Genomic DNA, 18,145 nt, shown 5'->3' on the forward strand with positions numbered 1-18,145 from the left:
TTAAATCTAACCATGTGACAAAAAGCTGTACCAGTTTTAAAGCAGAAAGGGCTTTACCCATTGTTGCCCCCTGACCACCTACCAAGGGCCCTTTGGAAAAGCATTCACCCTGGAATGATCAGACCACTTCTCCCCCAAAGCTCCACAGGCCTGCAGAGACCACTGGGCCAAACATACCCTGACCAACTCCTGAGAGATTATCCAACTCAATGAACACATTGAGAGCAGGAGCACTGGACGTAACTGGAGCCTGCTATTCAGCTACATCTAACCCCAAACTCTCCATTCACTCTGACAGCAGAACAACGAAGAAGTACAAAGGCATGCTGCACTTACTGGCTACTTCCAGCGAGGCGTTGTGGCTCACTGCTTCACCCAGATAGTTGCGAGCAACGCAAACATAGGAGCCTTCATCGGGTTTGCTTCGTCGTCCATGGACAATGCGCAGGAAGAAGAGGGAGCCACTTGGAAGCAGCATGCGCTGAGAGCGGGGATTGTCCCTATCCGTTTCCACCCGTTCTCCATCCTTATACCACTCCACTGTTGGGGTCGGACGTCCTTCTGCTTTACAGTTGAGAGTGGCAGGCTCCCCTTTGGAAACGATCAGGTCTGATGGGTGCTCTACAATCCTGGGTGGGGTGTCTTCTTGGCGCAGACGAGATCCTGAAAAGAAATTTGAAAAGGGAATGTTAGGGAAGCTTTGGTACAAATTCAATAAGGAAGGTCTTAGTTACTTCTGGGCATGCTGGGTTCTTGTGTCGATTAATCTACACAACACTCATCAGTTAAAGCTTCACACTGAACCAAAATCTAAATTGATCATAGTCAGAATCAGAATCATATTTTGCTTTTAAATTCTTGAATGTTTTTATCCCTTTACATTCTAGATGGTTTTGCCGTCCGTCCTCCACCCCATTCTCCACCTGGACCAATGCCCTTAACCACCATCAAAATTAAAGCTCCGGGGTTTATTCCTCTATGGTCCGACTGTATCACACTGGTATACAGGACAGAATCGACCCAGAACCTAACCAGCAAAGACTATAGATGTATTTCATTCATATTTTTTGTATTGGAAATACATCTTTCTTCACTTGCATCCTAAGATCAGTGCGCTGTCTGGTGGGGTCCAGATAATCCCACTTTTAACGTAAGCATGCCTCGGATAGCACAAGGGTTACAAAAGAAGGTGTCCATATTGTTACAATTAAAAATGCCCATAAAAAATGTCAACATTAAATTTTTCCTGTAAGCATTATATATTATATAAGCTTGTCCTACAAATTCTATTCAAGAAATCAAAGACTGTAATCGAACCAATGATCCGTTTTGTTTCCTGTGTATCTGCCCTTCAGTTGCACACGTCAATGTGTCCCATGCCTCCTTCAAAGAGTTTATGAGGTGCTAAATAACAATGCAAAAATCATTATGTTTAAGCGCTCCCAACTATTAGTCATTAAAGTATAAGTCACTTCATTAGGTGACATGCTCACTGTGGTGTAAAGAAGCTGCAGGTAACACATTGGCATCATGCTTGAAGTATTTCTACGAAGTTATAATGACCTAATTTACACCTAACATATTCCTCATCCTTTCTGCTACACTGCAGAAACTGATGTAACTGAATGAAAGCAGGAATAGAGACTTAAGAAAAACTGACAAATTGATTTTTACAAAACAATGAAGAAAAAAATCAATAGATTAGTTGACAACCAAAGTAAGTGTTTGTTACAGCCCTTGTCTTGACTGTACTTAAGGAATTATTTTGAAATTGTATAGCAGTACTGTGTGGATCGATGATAATCATACATTGTTTTTACAACATTGTGCTTTTTAAATCTATTAAACCATCCTCATTTCATTTATATACTGATCCAATTTTGAGGTGGTGAAATATAACATTTGAGCTAAAAGAAGAGAATAGCTGATGCAAATAGTGACAAGAAAAACTAACCAATCACAGAACAAAGGTACCCATTAATTAAAATCCGAAGAGCTACTTCAGCAATCCTTAACAATGAAGCAGTGTGTGACTGTCATTTCTCAGATCAAACGGCAAAAAATTATAGGAGGAAGGCAACTGTAAACAAGACTGACACACCTTGAAGGCAAAAGGAAATTAAGAGATGAAAAGATAAGATATAGCTCCACCTCACAGCATTTTGACAAAGCAACAGCGAGAGCAGAGATTACCCCACTGAAGCAGTCAAAGCAGTGTCAGCAACAGTGCCAAAGGGTTTAACACCTCAGTGCTATCTCTGGTCATTACAATCCTTCTCTCCCTGACCAGTCAGCTGTGGCTATCAAGCCTCCTGCTTTACATGCAAATTAGTTTCCTGTGGTAATTCCTGAAGGGTGGGACAGAGGATCTCTTCCCGACATATTTCCTCACCATATTGCCCAGTATAGGCCTTTGGAGCCCATTCAGCACCAATTAAAGACAGCCAAGTCTAATTGGAGGCACAGGCCCGCAATTAATTAACCCGGTATCCCGTGAACTTGCCACACTGCCTCATTTTGTGTGCCATCGGCCCATCCCCCACTTTCTCCTGAAAACTGGTGCTGAGATGGCATCTTTTACTGGTCACCACTTATTTCAAGCACTGTCAGCATAATAAGTGACAGCTCTGTGAAGAGATTAATCACTTCAGCGCAAATGTCTTGTGTGGTCAATGAAATATAATTAATTCAGCAGCTCAATGAAGGACATCACGAGTCTCTTAAGCTTCGTGTACAGTAATGAGAAGCTGGAGGTGTTAGAACGGAGAAAAAAAATATTTATTTGACAGTGAGACCCTGGACATCGGCTCACTGGAATCAGCTGTTCCATCAAATGGTGGGCTAAGAAATTCAAGATGTATTGAAAAATCTTAAAGTAGGCCATTTTTATCATTACTTTGTAGAGAAACACAATGCAAAGAGTGTGGTGTAATAATATGATAAAAATGAGCCCTTTACATTGCTGACTGTGGACAGACTCAATGGTGTTTCCAGATTTTACTTGGTATCTTGCAATGAAATTTAAAATAGGTTTCATTTGAATAGTTCTATGGGTGTATTCAAGCTGGACACATTTGAATCACCTACAGCAGGGATGGGCAACTCAAGGCCTCAAAAGTCATTTTTCAACATGATCTGCTCTGGCAGAAAAATGCAGTTGAAAAGAGGACAAAACTTTCGGTTTGGATCTTGAGTCGGGAAAAGCGCTGGTCGTAAAACCTTTCCACCAATCAATAGGTAACATTGTGTCATGACAGTAGCTCCGCCCTCACAGGTCCATTCCATTTTTCTATGGACCTACAACCAACGGGGTACTAGAAATGGTACCAGTTGGTCCTGCTTAATGGGTCAATTTTGTAATGAAAATGCTCAAAAGTTCAGTCCGGTCTGGACCGCTCAGTTGAAATGAGACACTAGAGCGCATGTGTCAAAGTCAAGGCTCGGGGACCGGATCCGGCCCGCGAGATAATTTTTGACAAGTATATTTTTATTGACTGTAAAATATTAAAAGTTATTTAAGGTTTAGGTTGGTTTATTCTAAAATAATATTCTTACATTTTTATTATTTATAATTATGTTAAAAAGCTATGGTTTTCAAGTTTTAAAAGTTGGCATTCTGCTAGCTTTTTGGACCAATTTGGCATTAACTAAGATTTTTTAGACTGTTTTGAAGTTTAGCTAATATTTCAGCTACATGCTAGCTGTTTTGACTAATTCAAGCATTTCTTTTGACGTTTTTTTAGGGTGTTTTGGAATTAGGCCAATATTTACAGGCTATCTGTTTTGGCTAATTTAGCCTTTTTTCAGTTTTTTAGGGTATGTTGAAGTTTAGCGTTTTTTTTTTTTCAGCTACATGATAGCTGTTTTGGCTAACCTACTTTTTTTTTCTTTTTTAGGTAATTTGTCATTTAGTTAATATTTTAGCTGACTATCAGCTTCAGCGTTTTTAGCTATCATTTCAGCATCTTCAGCGGCCAAATTCAGCTTACAGCGTTTACACTGGCATTATCAAAGTAATGCTATATATCTAGTTCATAATTATGTAAAAGAGTTATGTTTTTAAAGTTTTAAAAATGTAGTTTTAGAGACCTAAGGTGTGTTTTGGATTTTGGCCCCTTGTGTGATTGAGTTTGACACTCCTGCACTAAAGAACTACAGAAAAACATGCAATGTGTAAATTCTATACACTGTTTTGTCTTCTTAGACTATATCTGAAGATACCTGGGGAAGTAACAAATATTTTCACAAATGATTGAATATTACCGAAAAGCATTCAGAATTTTACAAAAAGTGATGCATCTGTCAAGCTGGTACAAACAACAAAAAAAATGTAACACTGCACACAAAACCCTCTGAGTGTTTTAGGTAATGAAAAAGATGTTTGTGGAATATTGCATTTCTTTGACAGAGAGTGAAACAGATGGGGAACTTGGGAGCCACACATCAAGTCTTGGGTGAGATAAATTAGTCTACTCTGTGGCGCTGAATAAATTCTATAAAAAACACATATCCTTGCCTTCTGGCTATTGGAGTTGTCTAAAACTCTACTGAGCTAATTAACCTCCATTTGCAGCCGGCTCTCATCACAGCATTTTGAACCTACAGACCTTGTGCTAACAAGGCTCAGCCCTTTGGTCAGGCAGAGCTGAGCTGACACTGTACCGGCCTATTACCATCCACGGAGCTGCACCCTACCGCCGCCCTTCACCAGAAAAGTTAATATGTTTTATTAAAGAGGACTTTGAAGAGCACTGCTGCGATCTGCTGAGCCCGTTCCCTTCCTGATTTAGAGAGCTCCTCTGTAATTTCAAAACGGTCTGAAGTTTGGGGTTTTATAGAAGACTCATTAAGTATTTAGATGTGGTCCATTGCGAGGAGAACTCTGCAGTGAACTGTGTTTGATCAGAAACTGTTTACAGAGGATAATTACATGGACCCTGAATGATAAATCTACAGATGGGTACCTGGTAACAAAGAATAAGATGATAAATAAATATTAGGCAGCTCATTCATGAGTCTAATTGGAATTGTGTATGTTTTGAATCATTTATCATTTGCATAAATTATGTATTTTTTACCAATCCTTACAGACACTATGAATGACCTCTGTTGCTTCAGCTCCATTGCCCCTCATCAGGGGCAACAAACCTGGGATTATTTTGTCCGAGACAAGAACAGGCCAAAGCACTTCTCTTCAAATGCAAGCTTCTAAAAAATGACAGGTGGACCACTTCCCTTCTGCACTCCAAGAAGGCCAAATCTGAGAAATCCAACAGGAGTGCACACACTTTATCTGAGCCAAGCTGTTCACTGTGTCTTCCTCACTTTATTTGAGTTATCTAACCTTCCCCTTCCCTTTTTTTCAAAGTGGTGCCCTTCCTTCCTCTCTGCTGCTTTCAAACACGCTCTCCTACTTTCTATCCCCCACCTCCCCGCCTCTCCGCTTTCAGACAGAGAATGTGAGATGAGCTAATGCAATACACAGCCTCACCAAAGGGAAGCTGGGACTTCTACTGCGAGGATCTGATCGATTGGTGCCTGAGGCGAGATTCTCCTTCTCCCTCAACCCCTCTCGCCTGCTACAGCGCTCTGTTTCTTTTATCTCATTTGCCCTTATACACACACTCACACATTCACAAAGCTAAACTACGCTTAAGGGAGTCTTTGCTCGCTGTGGTGGTAATTAAAAAAAAAAAAAAAACAATTCTCTGAAACTTTTTCCACCTCGAGAAGCAATCTCAGTAATAAATAAAGCCTTACAGCAGTGTGGCATAAGCTGAACCGAATAGCCTCAGATCCGTCCATAGAGCCAATGCAAAGGTCCAGACCCAGACAGTGATCCTTGCACTGCGTGCATGCTTGGATTCATGAGGGCCTCTGGGCATTTGTTCACTCTCAAACCCAGACTATGAACCCCTCCAGTGTTTGATGAAAACAGTATGGTGATGAGATCTGTTGTGGTTTCCAAGATACCAATGTCAGCTGGATCCTTCAGCATACTTTGGACAGGCTACTCGCTTTTTATCGACTCATAACATGTCTTCAGGCTAAACTTGATTTTGGCGCTTCAACATGAGTCTGTGCTCCTGTTGTGAATATATTTAACATGATGAACATGCTTCCTCAATCTATTAAATAATAAAAAAAACTATGGATCAAGACCAACAGCTACTTATCATATAATACAAGTTGAAGTATTTTGCAATTCATAGCGATTTGTATTAGTTATTTTTCTAATGGAATAAAAATATATTATTATTTTATAATTGTTTTTCATATTAATATTTTTTCTAATGAAAAACGATCTGTGTTTATGTTATTGATGTTTTCTGAATCTTGATCATTGCACAGTCTTGAACTGCATATGTTGTGATAAAGTCTGAAATAGTGTTATGGTTACTTACATAGTTGTGAATTTATTGAAATACAATGATTTTGAATTACCTGTATATGTGTTAGTAAGGTAAATATATCTGATCAGAAGTTATGAACCGGAAAACGATAATTCATGTTAAGGAAATGGTAAGGTAGAGCCGGAGTAAGATTATATAAGTTTGTTTCCTCCCATACCCTTTTTTTTTTCAAAGATCAAGGATTGAACAATTTGTGTTCAAAAACTGCTGCATAGTAACTAGAAAACATTAAAGGCTGGTGTATACTGATTCAACTGCAATGCATCTGTGTTGCGTTGACACACAAAAAAATAGAACGTTCATTAATCAATTTTAATGTTTTCCACACCTCTGTCTTGTCTGCATCCATCCCTCCACAATAGAAGCTTTACACAGAAATTCTATTTCCAGTAGGTTGACGCGTCAATGTTAAAGCAAGGCCAGAAAAACGAGAAACAGGTCCGTGTTTCTAAACTAAACCTTCCGTTGTACTTTCAGGATCAAACTTTATAAAATTTTGTTGTGCGCACTTGATAATGTATGTTAATACCAGCATCCATTTTCTTCATGGACGACAAAAACATAACATAATTTATGACATAAAGCATGCATATAGCAAGGACTCAGTGGAGAAAGAGAGGACATGGGTTATGCTTACTTAAGTTTTGGATAAGCTAAGAGAGCGAGACAAATTACTGGACACGAGGATGTTATCACAAACCACGCCTCCGAAAGCCAGGGGGGGGGGTGTACGGACCAGAGATACAACGAAGACAATGTAAACCACCTGAGATGGACTCACGCAAGCAGATGCACCATTGATGGACCAGTTAAAACCTAGGATTATAGTAATAGGAAAAGACCACCCAAAAGATGTTAACTGCTGGAAAAGCCATCAAACTGAAAATCTCCAGCTCTTGTGCTAAAGTGGTATCCTGTCTTGGAGTGAGCAATCAATAGACTGAAACCAGAGAAAAAGAAGACGCTCCAACATTCTTCACTCTCAGCTGCTTGAGAACACAGTAAAGCCAGACATGATGAGTTCTGTCACAGACAGGGTCATTCCTTCAACGCAGACTGTACCCCTTCCAGATACAAGCCTAAAGTAAATTTTTAATACCAATTACTTTTCATTGCCAGCATTCACAAAAGACATAAAGATGGAAAAAAGCTGTAAAGCATTGGAAGCGACTATAGACAATTAGCTAGCTAAGGTAATCAGTTCAGGTCCAGTTAATTCCCTGACTTAAAAATGAATGTGCCTTTGTTTGTAACAACTCTTTCCATAGTATCTATCTTGGCAGAGTGATGGAGAGACGAAGGGAGCCAGGCTCCTGCCCTTTACCTAAAAGAACCCACAGGGGATAGGAAGAGTAAAGCAATTTAGATCCGCTGCCGCCGTGGTCCCCTGAGGTAGAGAGACGGAATAATGAATGTACTTCCTTGGATGATCAAGCAACTTCCCAGTGCCTTGCTGTTGAACAGACCAAAGGATCCAAACCAAAAGAATTCATTTGATTACATGAGCAAAACAGCTGTAAAATTTAATTTCCACCATAAACACGCCCAAGGTCACAGAATCCCATAGAGATATTGAAACTGACAGGTGTTGCCGGAGACAAATCATCACAAAGCACATCAGATGACCAGATAAGCAAAGCCAGAGATATGAAACACGGATCTATGATAAGGGAGGCCAAGCACAGTAGGTCACTCCCTGTCTACAGTCCTATTAATCTATGATTAGGGGACTTAAGAGGGATTTATGGCAGAGATAAGAGCAGAGGGTGTGTCCCGCAGGGTCTGCAGGCGGAGACTGAAGCAATGCACGCTCAGAAGGGGAGGCCGGCCGATGTAATGACTGAATGCAAACGAAAAAGGCAGCCTTCTCTGTTGAACTAGGTAAGATAACGAAGGGAGGCCAGAGATAAGACGGATAGACTGCAACAGGGAAAAGGCCAGGTACTGTACTGCTGATGATCAGATGACATTAGCAGGGAAGTGAAACTGAACCTTTCGCCGTTTCAAGCTCACAATCCCACCATGGAATGTGCAGCATGAATGACTTTCCCGGTTGCATCTGATCAAACCGGATTTTATTGTTACACAAGGCTATCGCTTACACTCCTAAGAGGCAGGATTACAGCCCCGTGTGAGAGTGTGCACGGAGATTTAGAGGTGGGGTGACGGAGGGGGATGACGGATATCTTTATGACCTCCTTCACTCCCCATTTCTTTGTCTCCGTTTACCAAACAGCAGGGAGTATGGTTACTTGGCTTGCAGTGCACTAAAGCTTGAGAACAGATATCACTTCAACAAAATCTCAACTTCTATCCATTTTTTTAACAAAGCTTTGACAAAACACATGTTAAAACGATCCAGAGCTACATAAAACCTGGAGCAACACAGCTTCAGATGTCCATGTTGCTTCCATTTGGTGAAGTATGACTTTCGCAAAAATGTATACAACCACCGTACAAAGCTTCTTTGTCAAAGTTTGGCAGGGAAAGCCTAAAAAAACAAGTTGAAAACTGTTCCTCTTCAATCAGCAGTTCCTCCAGTACTTATCCAATAAATGGGCTAATCCCATTCCAAACATCATTGGAAGATAAGTCAACTGGGAAAGCACCGCAAGATAAAAGTAAGATGAATGACTTATTAATTTACCAAACTTGCCTTACTTTTCAAGCTACATTAGCAGGGCCAGCTAAATCTCTCAGATGTGTCAGAATCACTTTTATAACTGTTGCCGCCTTTGATCACCCTGTTGCTCATTTGTCATCTGCAATAAAGAGATGAGAACCCTGCTGAGGAGAGCGTGAGCAGCTCTCGTTGGCCAAAGGTTACAGTCGTACACTCTGGAATGCCCTTTCGCTTTTGCTCATCAGGATAAAAACGGTGGAGTTATTTAACCAAACTCTTGACTGTGTCAGCTGGGAAACAAATCTTTCTGGGTCTCTCCAAGCAAGTCCGGCCAAGCTGGTGGGGAGGGAATGATGCAGAGCATTCCTCTAGGAGACTGGGGCCCATTCTGAGCGGCTTCTGTTGAAGGCTTTTGCCAAATGGACATGTTTGGAAAACACCTGACAGAAATGCAGCTAATGTGAGGGGTTAATAAAGCTCATAAAATGCACTAAGACAACATAGGGAGTCTTTATTTAACTTTAATTTATCTTATTTAACTTGATGATATGGCATAATAAATCAATATTGCAGGAAAAGCTATACAACTGTATCCTGCTTGAGAAATTTACATAGACTGCCAGCAATAAATCAGTAGTGAATACATGTAAATAGATCTAACAAATTGAAACTCTACAACACAACTGTACAGCACAAACCCAAGGCACAGAGTTGTGGATGTTGCTCGTTCTGATGTCAATCTACACCCTGAGTGTCATTAGAGACAAACAAAAGCTGTCAGACTCAGCAGAAGGCCATGAGGGCAGCATCCATTCCAGCAGGATGAATGCAGTTCCTTTTCTTGATTGTATCAATTTTCAGGGACAAGGAGGAAATCTGTGGTGGGAAAGGCTGTGAAGCTTGTTAGGAAGCTGCCTGTCAAATTGGCTCTGGAGACCAGGCAGATGGGCTGAACGGAGCTGGGTGGATGCAGGCGGAGAGTCAGTCTGTCTCGCTGACTGTGTGTCAGTCTGTCTGGTATCTATCTATCTCTTCACAATGTGGCGGTTATGTGTGAGTTTAAGCAAACTCAACAGGCTCCTCAAGCTGACCTGGCACATTCACTGTGACGACCTGCGAGGAAAACCCAGCCTGTACGTCTCATGTACACTGGTGTCAAGGATGTCATTCCTGCAGCAGAGCAGAAACTCTAGGAAAGGGCTGTAATTAATGAGGATCCCAGATGCTGAGCTGAGCTCCTCTGGCTTTTTTGTGCAACATGGCCAAGGCTTTGAGCATGGTGGAGGATTACAGAAATGAAGCACAAGGGGACTGAGAGTCTGCAATTACCTCTTGTTTTTGTTTTTTCCTGCATTTCTAACTTGTAATGAGGTCTGACCAATGCAGTGTTAGTGACTTACAAAGCCTTTCAACAACAGCAAGACAGCAGAAATAAGGGTAATTAAATACAAGGTAGATTTATTGTTTCCATGGTGAGAATATTTGAGCATATGGAAAATTGTTTGTGAAACAAAAGAATTTATATGACTTAATTCATTGCGCCATTGTAGTGCGATGACTTTTTCTACATTGTGTATAACAGGAATTTAATGTTATTTGAAAGTAGATTGCGGGCGACTAAGAAGAATACTGCCGTAAAGAGGAAAAAAATGTCATCATCATTTTCTGCCAATCAACGGGTGGCTACAGACACTCTGCCCCAACTATCCCATTCCATTTTTCAGTGGACCTACAACAGATGGGGACTGTCAAAAGGTACGGGTCGGAGCTGTTTAACCGGTCCATTTAACAGTTGAAATGCTCAAAATACCGGATTTAGCCATATCGAACTGCTCAGTGGAAAAAAGGCTTTATTTACTTCAATCTACTCAGTTTTTGTAGTCAACAACAATAGAATAAGGCTGTCAACTCTTAACAAGGTCTTTCTCTTGAACGGCTTATTTCTGCTCCATCAATGAGGGTTATGATGGGTAGTGGGGAGCAGAGGGAAGGTAAAGGAGGGGCTGAGGAGCAGCGAGGGTTTTACAGAAACCAGCAGCACACTCAGTTGGCACGGGCGAGCCACAGAGAGAGAGAGAGCAGTGTGTGGGCTAGCGGCCAAGAAAAAGCTGAGCTCAAATGTGACACAGACAGGGGCAAATGTGTCCAAAGAGCATCTAATGCTTTTAAAATGTTATTTATTTGATAGTGGGAGTGACCTGGGTCCACTGTTGGACCCAGGTTGTGTTACAGGACTCCAGAGCAGAGCTGATGGCCTTAACTGCTTAAATGCAGGCTGTTCTGAATACCCGTCCAAACTCATATTATGAGGCAAATCTCAGACAGCTGGGTGTTAGAAGAGATTTTCCTTTACAGCATCCAGTAGAGACTATGGTGTTTATTTCTGACTGCGCCATTCCCTTTCAGTGACCTATAGGTTATGATTGGTAAACACACCTTAGGCAGTGTTAGGAAAGCTTGCAAACTTGTAGGAACATATATGCTATAGCTGCTGAGGTATTAAAACTTGGCTCCCAAAGTGTAGGTTAGGACTCTGCGAGGCCATGTGGCAAAACGACTCCGGCATGGGCCTGCTGAAAGGGCCGTGGTCCAAGTCCAGCCAAATGGAACACAAAACTCCCCAAACTATTCAGAACCTGGCCTGGAAAAATTAAATGGGAATGTAAGGCCTGCCATGCAATGAACAGTAAATATTTGGTCAAAACTAATGAAGGGGCAAACTCTGCCAAGAAGCCTTTTTCTAGACATCCACAGAGGGGAGACGGTGCCCAGACTGGCATTAAAAAGAAATTTCCTTCTGCAGACAACTGCTCATTGCCCTGACTGCTTTCCAGCACCCACTTACCATGTCCTCCCCTTATAACCCCTAACTGTTCAGGTACACGCGACTCTTCAACCCCAAACACACCTTCCTCCTGCTTTGAGAATAAAAATGCAAATGCATTTCACCCACTACCCTCATTTTCGTTGCCATTTTTAGATATTTCACATCAGAAGCACTTGTGTCAAACGACGGAGCATCTAAAGAAACCTAGAGACAGCGATAGCGTGGAGGAACATGAGACAAAACATCCGAATCACAATTAGCTTTCTGAACTGTTTTCAAATAACAATTCTTCTCTCCAGCAATACTAAGTCGCCTGGACATATTTTTTTTCTTTTCTTGGAAAAAGTGATCTCTTGTGAAGCTGCCAGAACAAAGATGAATTTCAGAATGTGGTTTGTGAATAAAATACATCAGTGTCTCTCAGAAGGAGCGCACAAGGCTGAAAGCAAAATCTGAAGAACTGCAAAAATCTGTGTTGAATAATGCAAAATTTAACCCCAAAACAGAGATTGGATTTAGAGACTGGCTAGCCAAACATGGTAGAAAAATGTGAAAAGGGATGCACCAATTTATTCCTACATATTTATATGAATCTAATTGATTTGTCTTTTGGGCCATGAAAGGTATGCTAAGGAGAAATGCAAACAGTTGTGAAATGTGACGCTTCGGTCACGAACGCACATCCTTGAACACGTGTTTAGCCCATGATATTCACGATGGTCAATCAGTCTTTTTCTTTTGCTTCTGTTTACAAGTGCATGTCTGCCACCTAGAGTTGAAAGAGGCTTGGTATGAAATGTCAAAACGCTGCAAATCTTGCTCAAGGCTTTGCCTTCTACACCTCTATTCTGATGCATGAAAAACTTGAGCCTCGTTTCCACTGAGAATCCAGTCCAGTACAGTAAGGTAAGAAGTAGTACGGTACGGTCCAGTTAATTCTGTCTTATCTTTTCATTTATCATTAACACTTTCTGCCAATCAATGGGTGGCTACAGTGGCTCTGTCCCAACCATCCCATTCCACTTTTCAATCAGCCTACAACCGATGGGGGCCCCCAAAAGGTACGGTTCGGTACTGTTTAATGGGTCGATTTTACAATCCAAGCGCTCAAAATACTGGATTGGATTGCTCAGTGGAAATGAGGTTTTGGTGTCGGGCACAAACCACGATAATTAATTTCTCCTCCATGTTTAATTTTACAACGGTTGGCATTTATGTGAATTAAAACATCCATACATCACTACCAAATCAAAGTCCCTGGTTAGTCAAAGTTCCACCTTTGTTAAACTTCGTTCAACACTCTAAAAATGTGCGTATCGACTCAAGACTTTGGACACGGAAGCCCAAAATACCCATTTCCGTGCGTCTACATAGACTGAATTTGTGGTGCTAAGGGCGGTGTGAATGTAGCGTGAGATTTGCTAACAAAAGCAAAAACAATTTTGTCAACATAGCCTCAAGAACAAATCTTCCATTCGTGTTTTTACATTGTTACAGCATGAGAGATTTTGCACATTTGAGAAGGGACGTTAGAGAAAGGAGTGAGACTACAAAGACAGACAACTGTTTCACTAAAGGGATACAGAAATATTGAAGAACAAAAACTGCTCTCCAAGCATTTTAGACCTAAAAACGCTCAAGCGTTTGTGTTAAAAATGAATATCCAGAGGATTTTTCTTGGGTTAAACCATGTTTGTAGACTGCTATGCCATACTGCATCTGCAATAAAGCATCTGACAAACAACTTTGGACTTTCATGTATTAATATCTGTGGTGACATCAGATTTACAGCGTCAGTAAGTAGGTAAGCCTGATAATAGAGCAGGATTATGCTTAATCTCCCAACTCAAAGTAGCCATGCATTGACATGTTGGAAAAAAAAATCACAGAGGTCTGTGAAGTCTCTTCACCATGGTTACAGCTGAACGGTGGGGGCTCCAAAAGCGGGCCTGTAATAGTGAATTTCAAGGTCACTCTCTCATTAATTATGTTTTCCAGTGCTTTCCCCTTAAATAGACCTCGACCCTCCTACTTTTATCACCGTCTTTTGTGTGACAGAGTTACCCTTGCTCCCCCCCAAGGCCCTTTACTCCCAAGATTAAAGGTGATGATGCTGCTCTGAAAGACAGAAAGAATCTCCAAAGGTAAAAGTGCATTAAGTGAATACTGTAAAGTAAAAAAAAAAAAGGAAATACTGTTTTTTTTATTTTTAGAGCGGATAAGTTGTCACTTGAGGGAATCCTTATCGCAACTACACAAATAAGAGAAAGGGGAAGTAAATAAATTAATCAACCAATTAGTGCTCTCTGTTCCTTTGACTAGTAATTCAATCTAGTTATTTCAATGGCATTTTCCCTTGTCAAGCATAACCAAAGAGAGTTTTAGCATTTCAAAAGTGTATCCAGGCCCTGAAATGAGAGAGTAATAGAATGGTCCCAGAGGCTGGAAAGGGGTCCGAGCTCAGGCAGTGAGAAAGAAAAGAAGGATACGGGGAAAGGCAGTCCTCAATGCCATCTCTCAGTCTCCCCAGTGGAGAAAATGAAAGAGAGGGCGGTCTGAGCCTTTTTAAAATGCACGAGGCGGAACACCCCGTGGAAGCACAGTTTACCGCAGGAGCAAACTCCAGACCTGGGGTAAGCCCCGTAAGAGCTCCTGAGCATGCAGATTTTAGACACTTGAGAGATGCTGGTCGTTTCCGACCGAGCCCTCAATGCCACACCGGGGCTTGGTACCGTCTTTCCTTTACTCAGCACTTCTTCAAATCCACCTCACCTCTCCCCAGATGTCCACCCTCATAGAGAAAAACCCAACAGCACAGGTTTTTTTTCGCCACTATCGCTCTAATCAGCACATTCTGCGTCACCAGGGACGAGTAACAATATGCAATGTGAGCGCAGAAGCCAGATCAAAAGTATTCCCAGAGCTGGTGTATCATGCTATGTTTGACTCCTCCGTCCTCCCCTTCATCCTCCCCCGCTCCACACCCCTGGGGTAGCCTTTGTGTAGCCGCACTCCTCCCTTCAGCACTCCTCACACACCCCTCTCTGCCTCGGCTGAACCTTTCTGCTCCCCTCCCCCTGTTCCCTGCCTTACAATTGTCCTGTTAATGCAGCACAATGCAGCCTCCCCATCCCCACAGGCTTTTTTCTGCGTGTCGGCCTGCTTTATTTAAGAAAGATCTGCGCTGACCAGTCACAAAAAGGCAAGTCTTAAAAAAATTGGGACAAAAAAAAAAAAAAAAGAAATGCGGGGGTTGGTAAGAAGATCAAGAGATTCCTTAAGCTTTCTCGCATTTACCCCACACAAACTTAAACCCACATCTCTGCTTTTTGTTGTTGCGCACATCTATATTAGTGGCTTCACCACCAATAGATTTAAACTACTAATCTAGTGAAATAACATAGACATCTGTGCAAGAAAAGGTGAAAAATTCTCTGCCTTTTTCATAACAAAGAAAAGTTGAGGACCGTTCAAGTGTTCCATTTTGGAATTTGGGACAAAAACCAGACAACAGCTTCCAGCCAATTAGAAAGCATCATTCATCACGTCTAAGCATGGTGGGATAAGGGAGTGTTTGTCCTCCATGTCAGCTGTCAGAAGAAAATGTATTAACTACACTGATCCATCCTGGACATGAAACAGCCACCGCGTCCCATTAAATAGTGATGTCACAACTGATCTGATTCCAACTCATTTGATTCTGCGTGTCTACCGATGCAGAGTCCGGATCTGATACTTTGGTAAAATATTTTTAAAAATTAACAAGTAAAATTAGTGATAGTCATGTAAAAAAGTTGGTGACTGTAGCTTTGGTACCTGCAAAACTATTCAACATTTTTGATCAGATGTGGTTCATTTCTCCAATTAAAATAAAAACAATGACTTTCTTCCAAAATCACTGTTGTATTATGAATATAATAAGGATTTTTAAAAACTATCTATAAACTATTTATTTACTATTTTTGATTAATTATTATTATTTTTTAATAATCTTTTCCTAGAGATGCACTTTATAGACGGTCACTTAGGAGCCGGCTCATTACCGTCTCTGTCAGCGGCATGGACAGCACCATTATCATTAAAAAGAAACAAAAATCAAATTGTTTTTTAACGTCTTTGTGGTCATTGTTTGCATTAAAACAAATCAATAGAAACTGGCCTTCAATTTCAAGCATTTATTGAAAGAATTTTTGATCCCCGAACTCCAAATCTGAAAATATCGTACGCACTTTATTCTCAAATTGGTGCCATATTCTGCTGCGCTTCATGGTACTAAAATGTTGTGATCTGTTCAAGTTATACAGACTTCCACTAGATGGCATTCATTTGAATAACTAAGCTTGGAATAAACAGCCATTAGTCTCCTTTCAGTACGTTCCATCAGGGGTTGCCGCAGATTTCAATGATTCGCACTTGTGGTTTGGCATGGAGTTTTAAGTCGGATACCCTTCCTGACACAACTCTGTATTTTATCCGGGTATGGGACAAGCACATGGAAATCCTGTGGCTTCATAGTTAGCTGTAGCGTCAAGGGTCTTGGCGAAGGACCCACACTGAATGAAGCTCATTGGACTCCCTGTGAAGCGAACCTAGGTTTCCTGCGGGTCCGAGGTCCAATACCCATCAAGTTTAAAACTACAGACATGGGCTCAATTTCAAATCATGTGATCGGATTGAGACGTCCCTACCAGCAAACGGAAGGAATTTCAAAATTTAAGTGTATTGAAGTGAATTCTAGTGTAGATTATCTATCTATGTGTCAGAAATCAAAACATTATCAGTTAAAAGTCTACAAAATCTGATACATTTTGCAGGGAATTTCCTAAAATATCAAGCGGTTTAGACAAAAGACCCTGGGTTGTAATGAAATTATCTCAGTTCCTCTTAAATCTTCTCGCTGAAGAGCAAATCGGTTGAACTGCCGCCACGGCGAATTACAAACTACTGCCATCCGACAGATTTGCTAATTAATCCAATTAAACTGTGCTTGCAGGCCATTAAAGGGAGAGCCGTTGGAGGAAAGCAGATCATCAAGAGTCTGCGCCTAATTCATCTGCCCTTCAACTAACTGCTCTGAAATGTTTATCTTGTCACTCAATAAGGACTTCAGCTGCTGCTCCGGCAAACAGGAACAGGACATTCCTCCAAGTGGTTCCACTAAGCCAAAGTCGGCCTAATCCCGGATCTTTCCGTGTAAAACCCTAACTCATTCGGATTAAGATCTGATTAATGCGCATTAGTGGAAGCTGTGGATATAAAGCTTTAATGAAACTGTCGCCTTGCGCAGGTGTGAGATTTCTCAGTTGAGATAAAGAAGTGACACTGAAACTTCCTGTCTCAAGAGGTCAGGAGATGATTGAAGTTGGTTAAGTGTGACTGATTTTTAAGGAGGGTATGTTTTGGAATGACGTGAGACATAAGGACTGTCAGCTCTCACCTGTGCTCTCTGGTCATTAATTGGCTGTGAACCCGCTGCGTCTTGTCACATCGCTGTGATGTAGGAGGTGGAAGCCCTCTGCAATTTATCAGCACTTATGAGTCAATTTGTCATGACCTGCACGGCTTGGTGCTGCAGTGCTGGGCCTGATTACCCAGGCACCGCTCCCACTGCCCATGGTTTTTATCAGCATGTGAATCGCCTCACATCCTCCATTCTGCCGGATATAATCACGTCGCAGACTGTAAACCAACGTGGGTATAAACTTGGAAAGATAAGCCTCATATATATGCTTTGAATCATTCTTGTGAATGCATATCCCAGAAACCCTTATCCCACCGGGCTGAGTCTTGCCCTTGCCTGAATGGTACCTCTGTGGAGAGTGTGAGCTCTGATGAGCAGTTGGAGAGGAGATAACAAGCATTTAGTGAACAGAGGGAGGACAGATCACCTGATAACAGGGCAAGACATGACAGATGGAGGCATCAATTTACCACCTTGAGACAGAGCAAGGTGGCAATAAGCAAGTCATCACAAGTTTGAAAGGGCGAAGGTCATTTTTTTTTCTTTCAGTTTAAGGCCTTCAAATACTAAAAAAGTTCAATTCTCAAATTTAAATCCATAAAAAAAAAGCTTAATCTCAAATAGTCATCTCAGAAAGCTACACAGAGAATAAAAAAACATTTAAAACTACAATTAAAGACTGTAAAGTTAGTTTAAAAAGTAATAACTTATCTTAACTGCATTAATGTATTGAAATGACTAACAGATTACGGTAAAGAGCTACAGGTATAATGCCCTAAAAAGGAAAAAAAAATACAGTCCTGCAACAGTTCAAAATACTT

At 41.2% G+C, this 18,145-nt stretch overlaps 1 protein-coding gene across 4 annotated transcripts in view; it reads right to left on the bottom strand.

Moving 5' to 3' along the window:
* Window positions 1-18,145, bottom strand: part of robo1 (roundabout, axon guidance receptor, homolog 1 (Drosophila)) — a 280,040-nt gene that overhangs the window by 146,834 nt on the left and 115,061 nt on the right. For all 4 annotated transcript variants that reach the window (XM_024277075.2, XM_024277073.2, XM_024277076.2 and 1 more), the window contains one exon: window positions 337-663. In XM_024277075.2, the coding sequence (XP_024132843.1) occupies window positions 337-663 (327 nt within the window). The remainder of the gene's footprint in view (window positions 1-336; window positions 664-18,145) is intronic.

The sequence above is a fragment of the Oryzias melastigma genome, linkage group LG13 (assembly GCF_002922805.2).
Source record: "Oryzias melastigma strain HK-1 linkage group LG13, ASM292280v2, whole genome shotgun sequence".
Classification (NCBI taxonomy): Eukaryota; Metazoa; Chordata; class Actinopteri; order Beloniformes; family Adrianichthyidae; genus Oryzias; species Oryzias melastigma.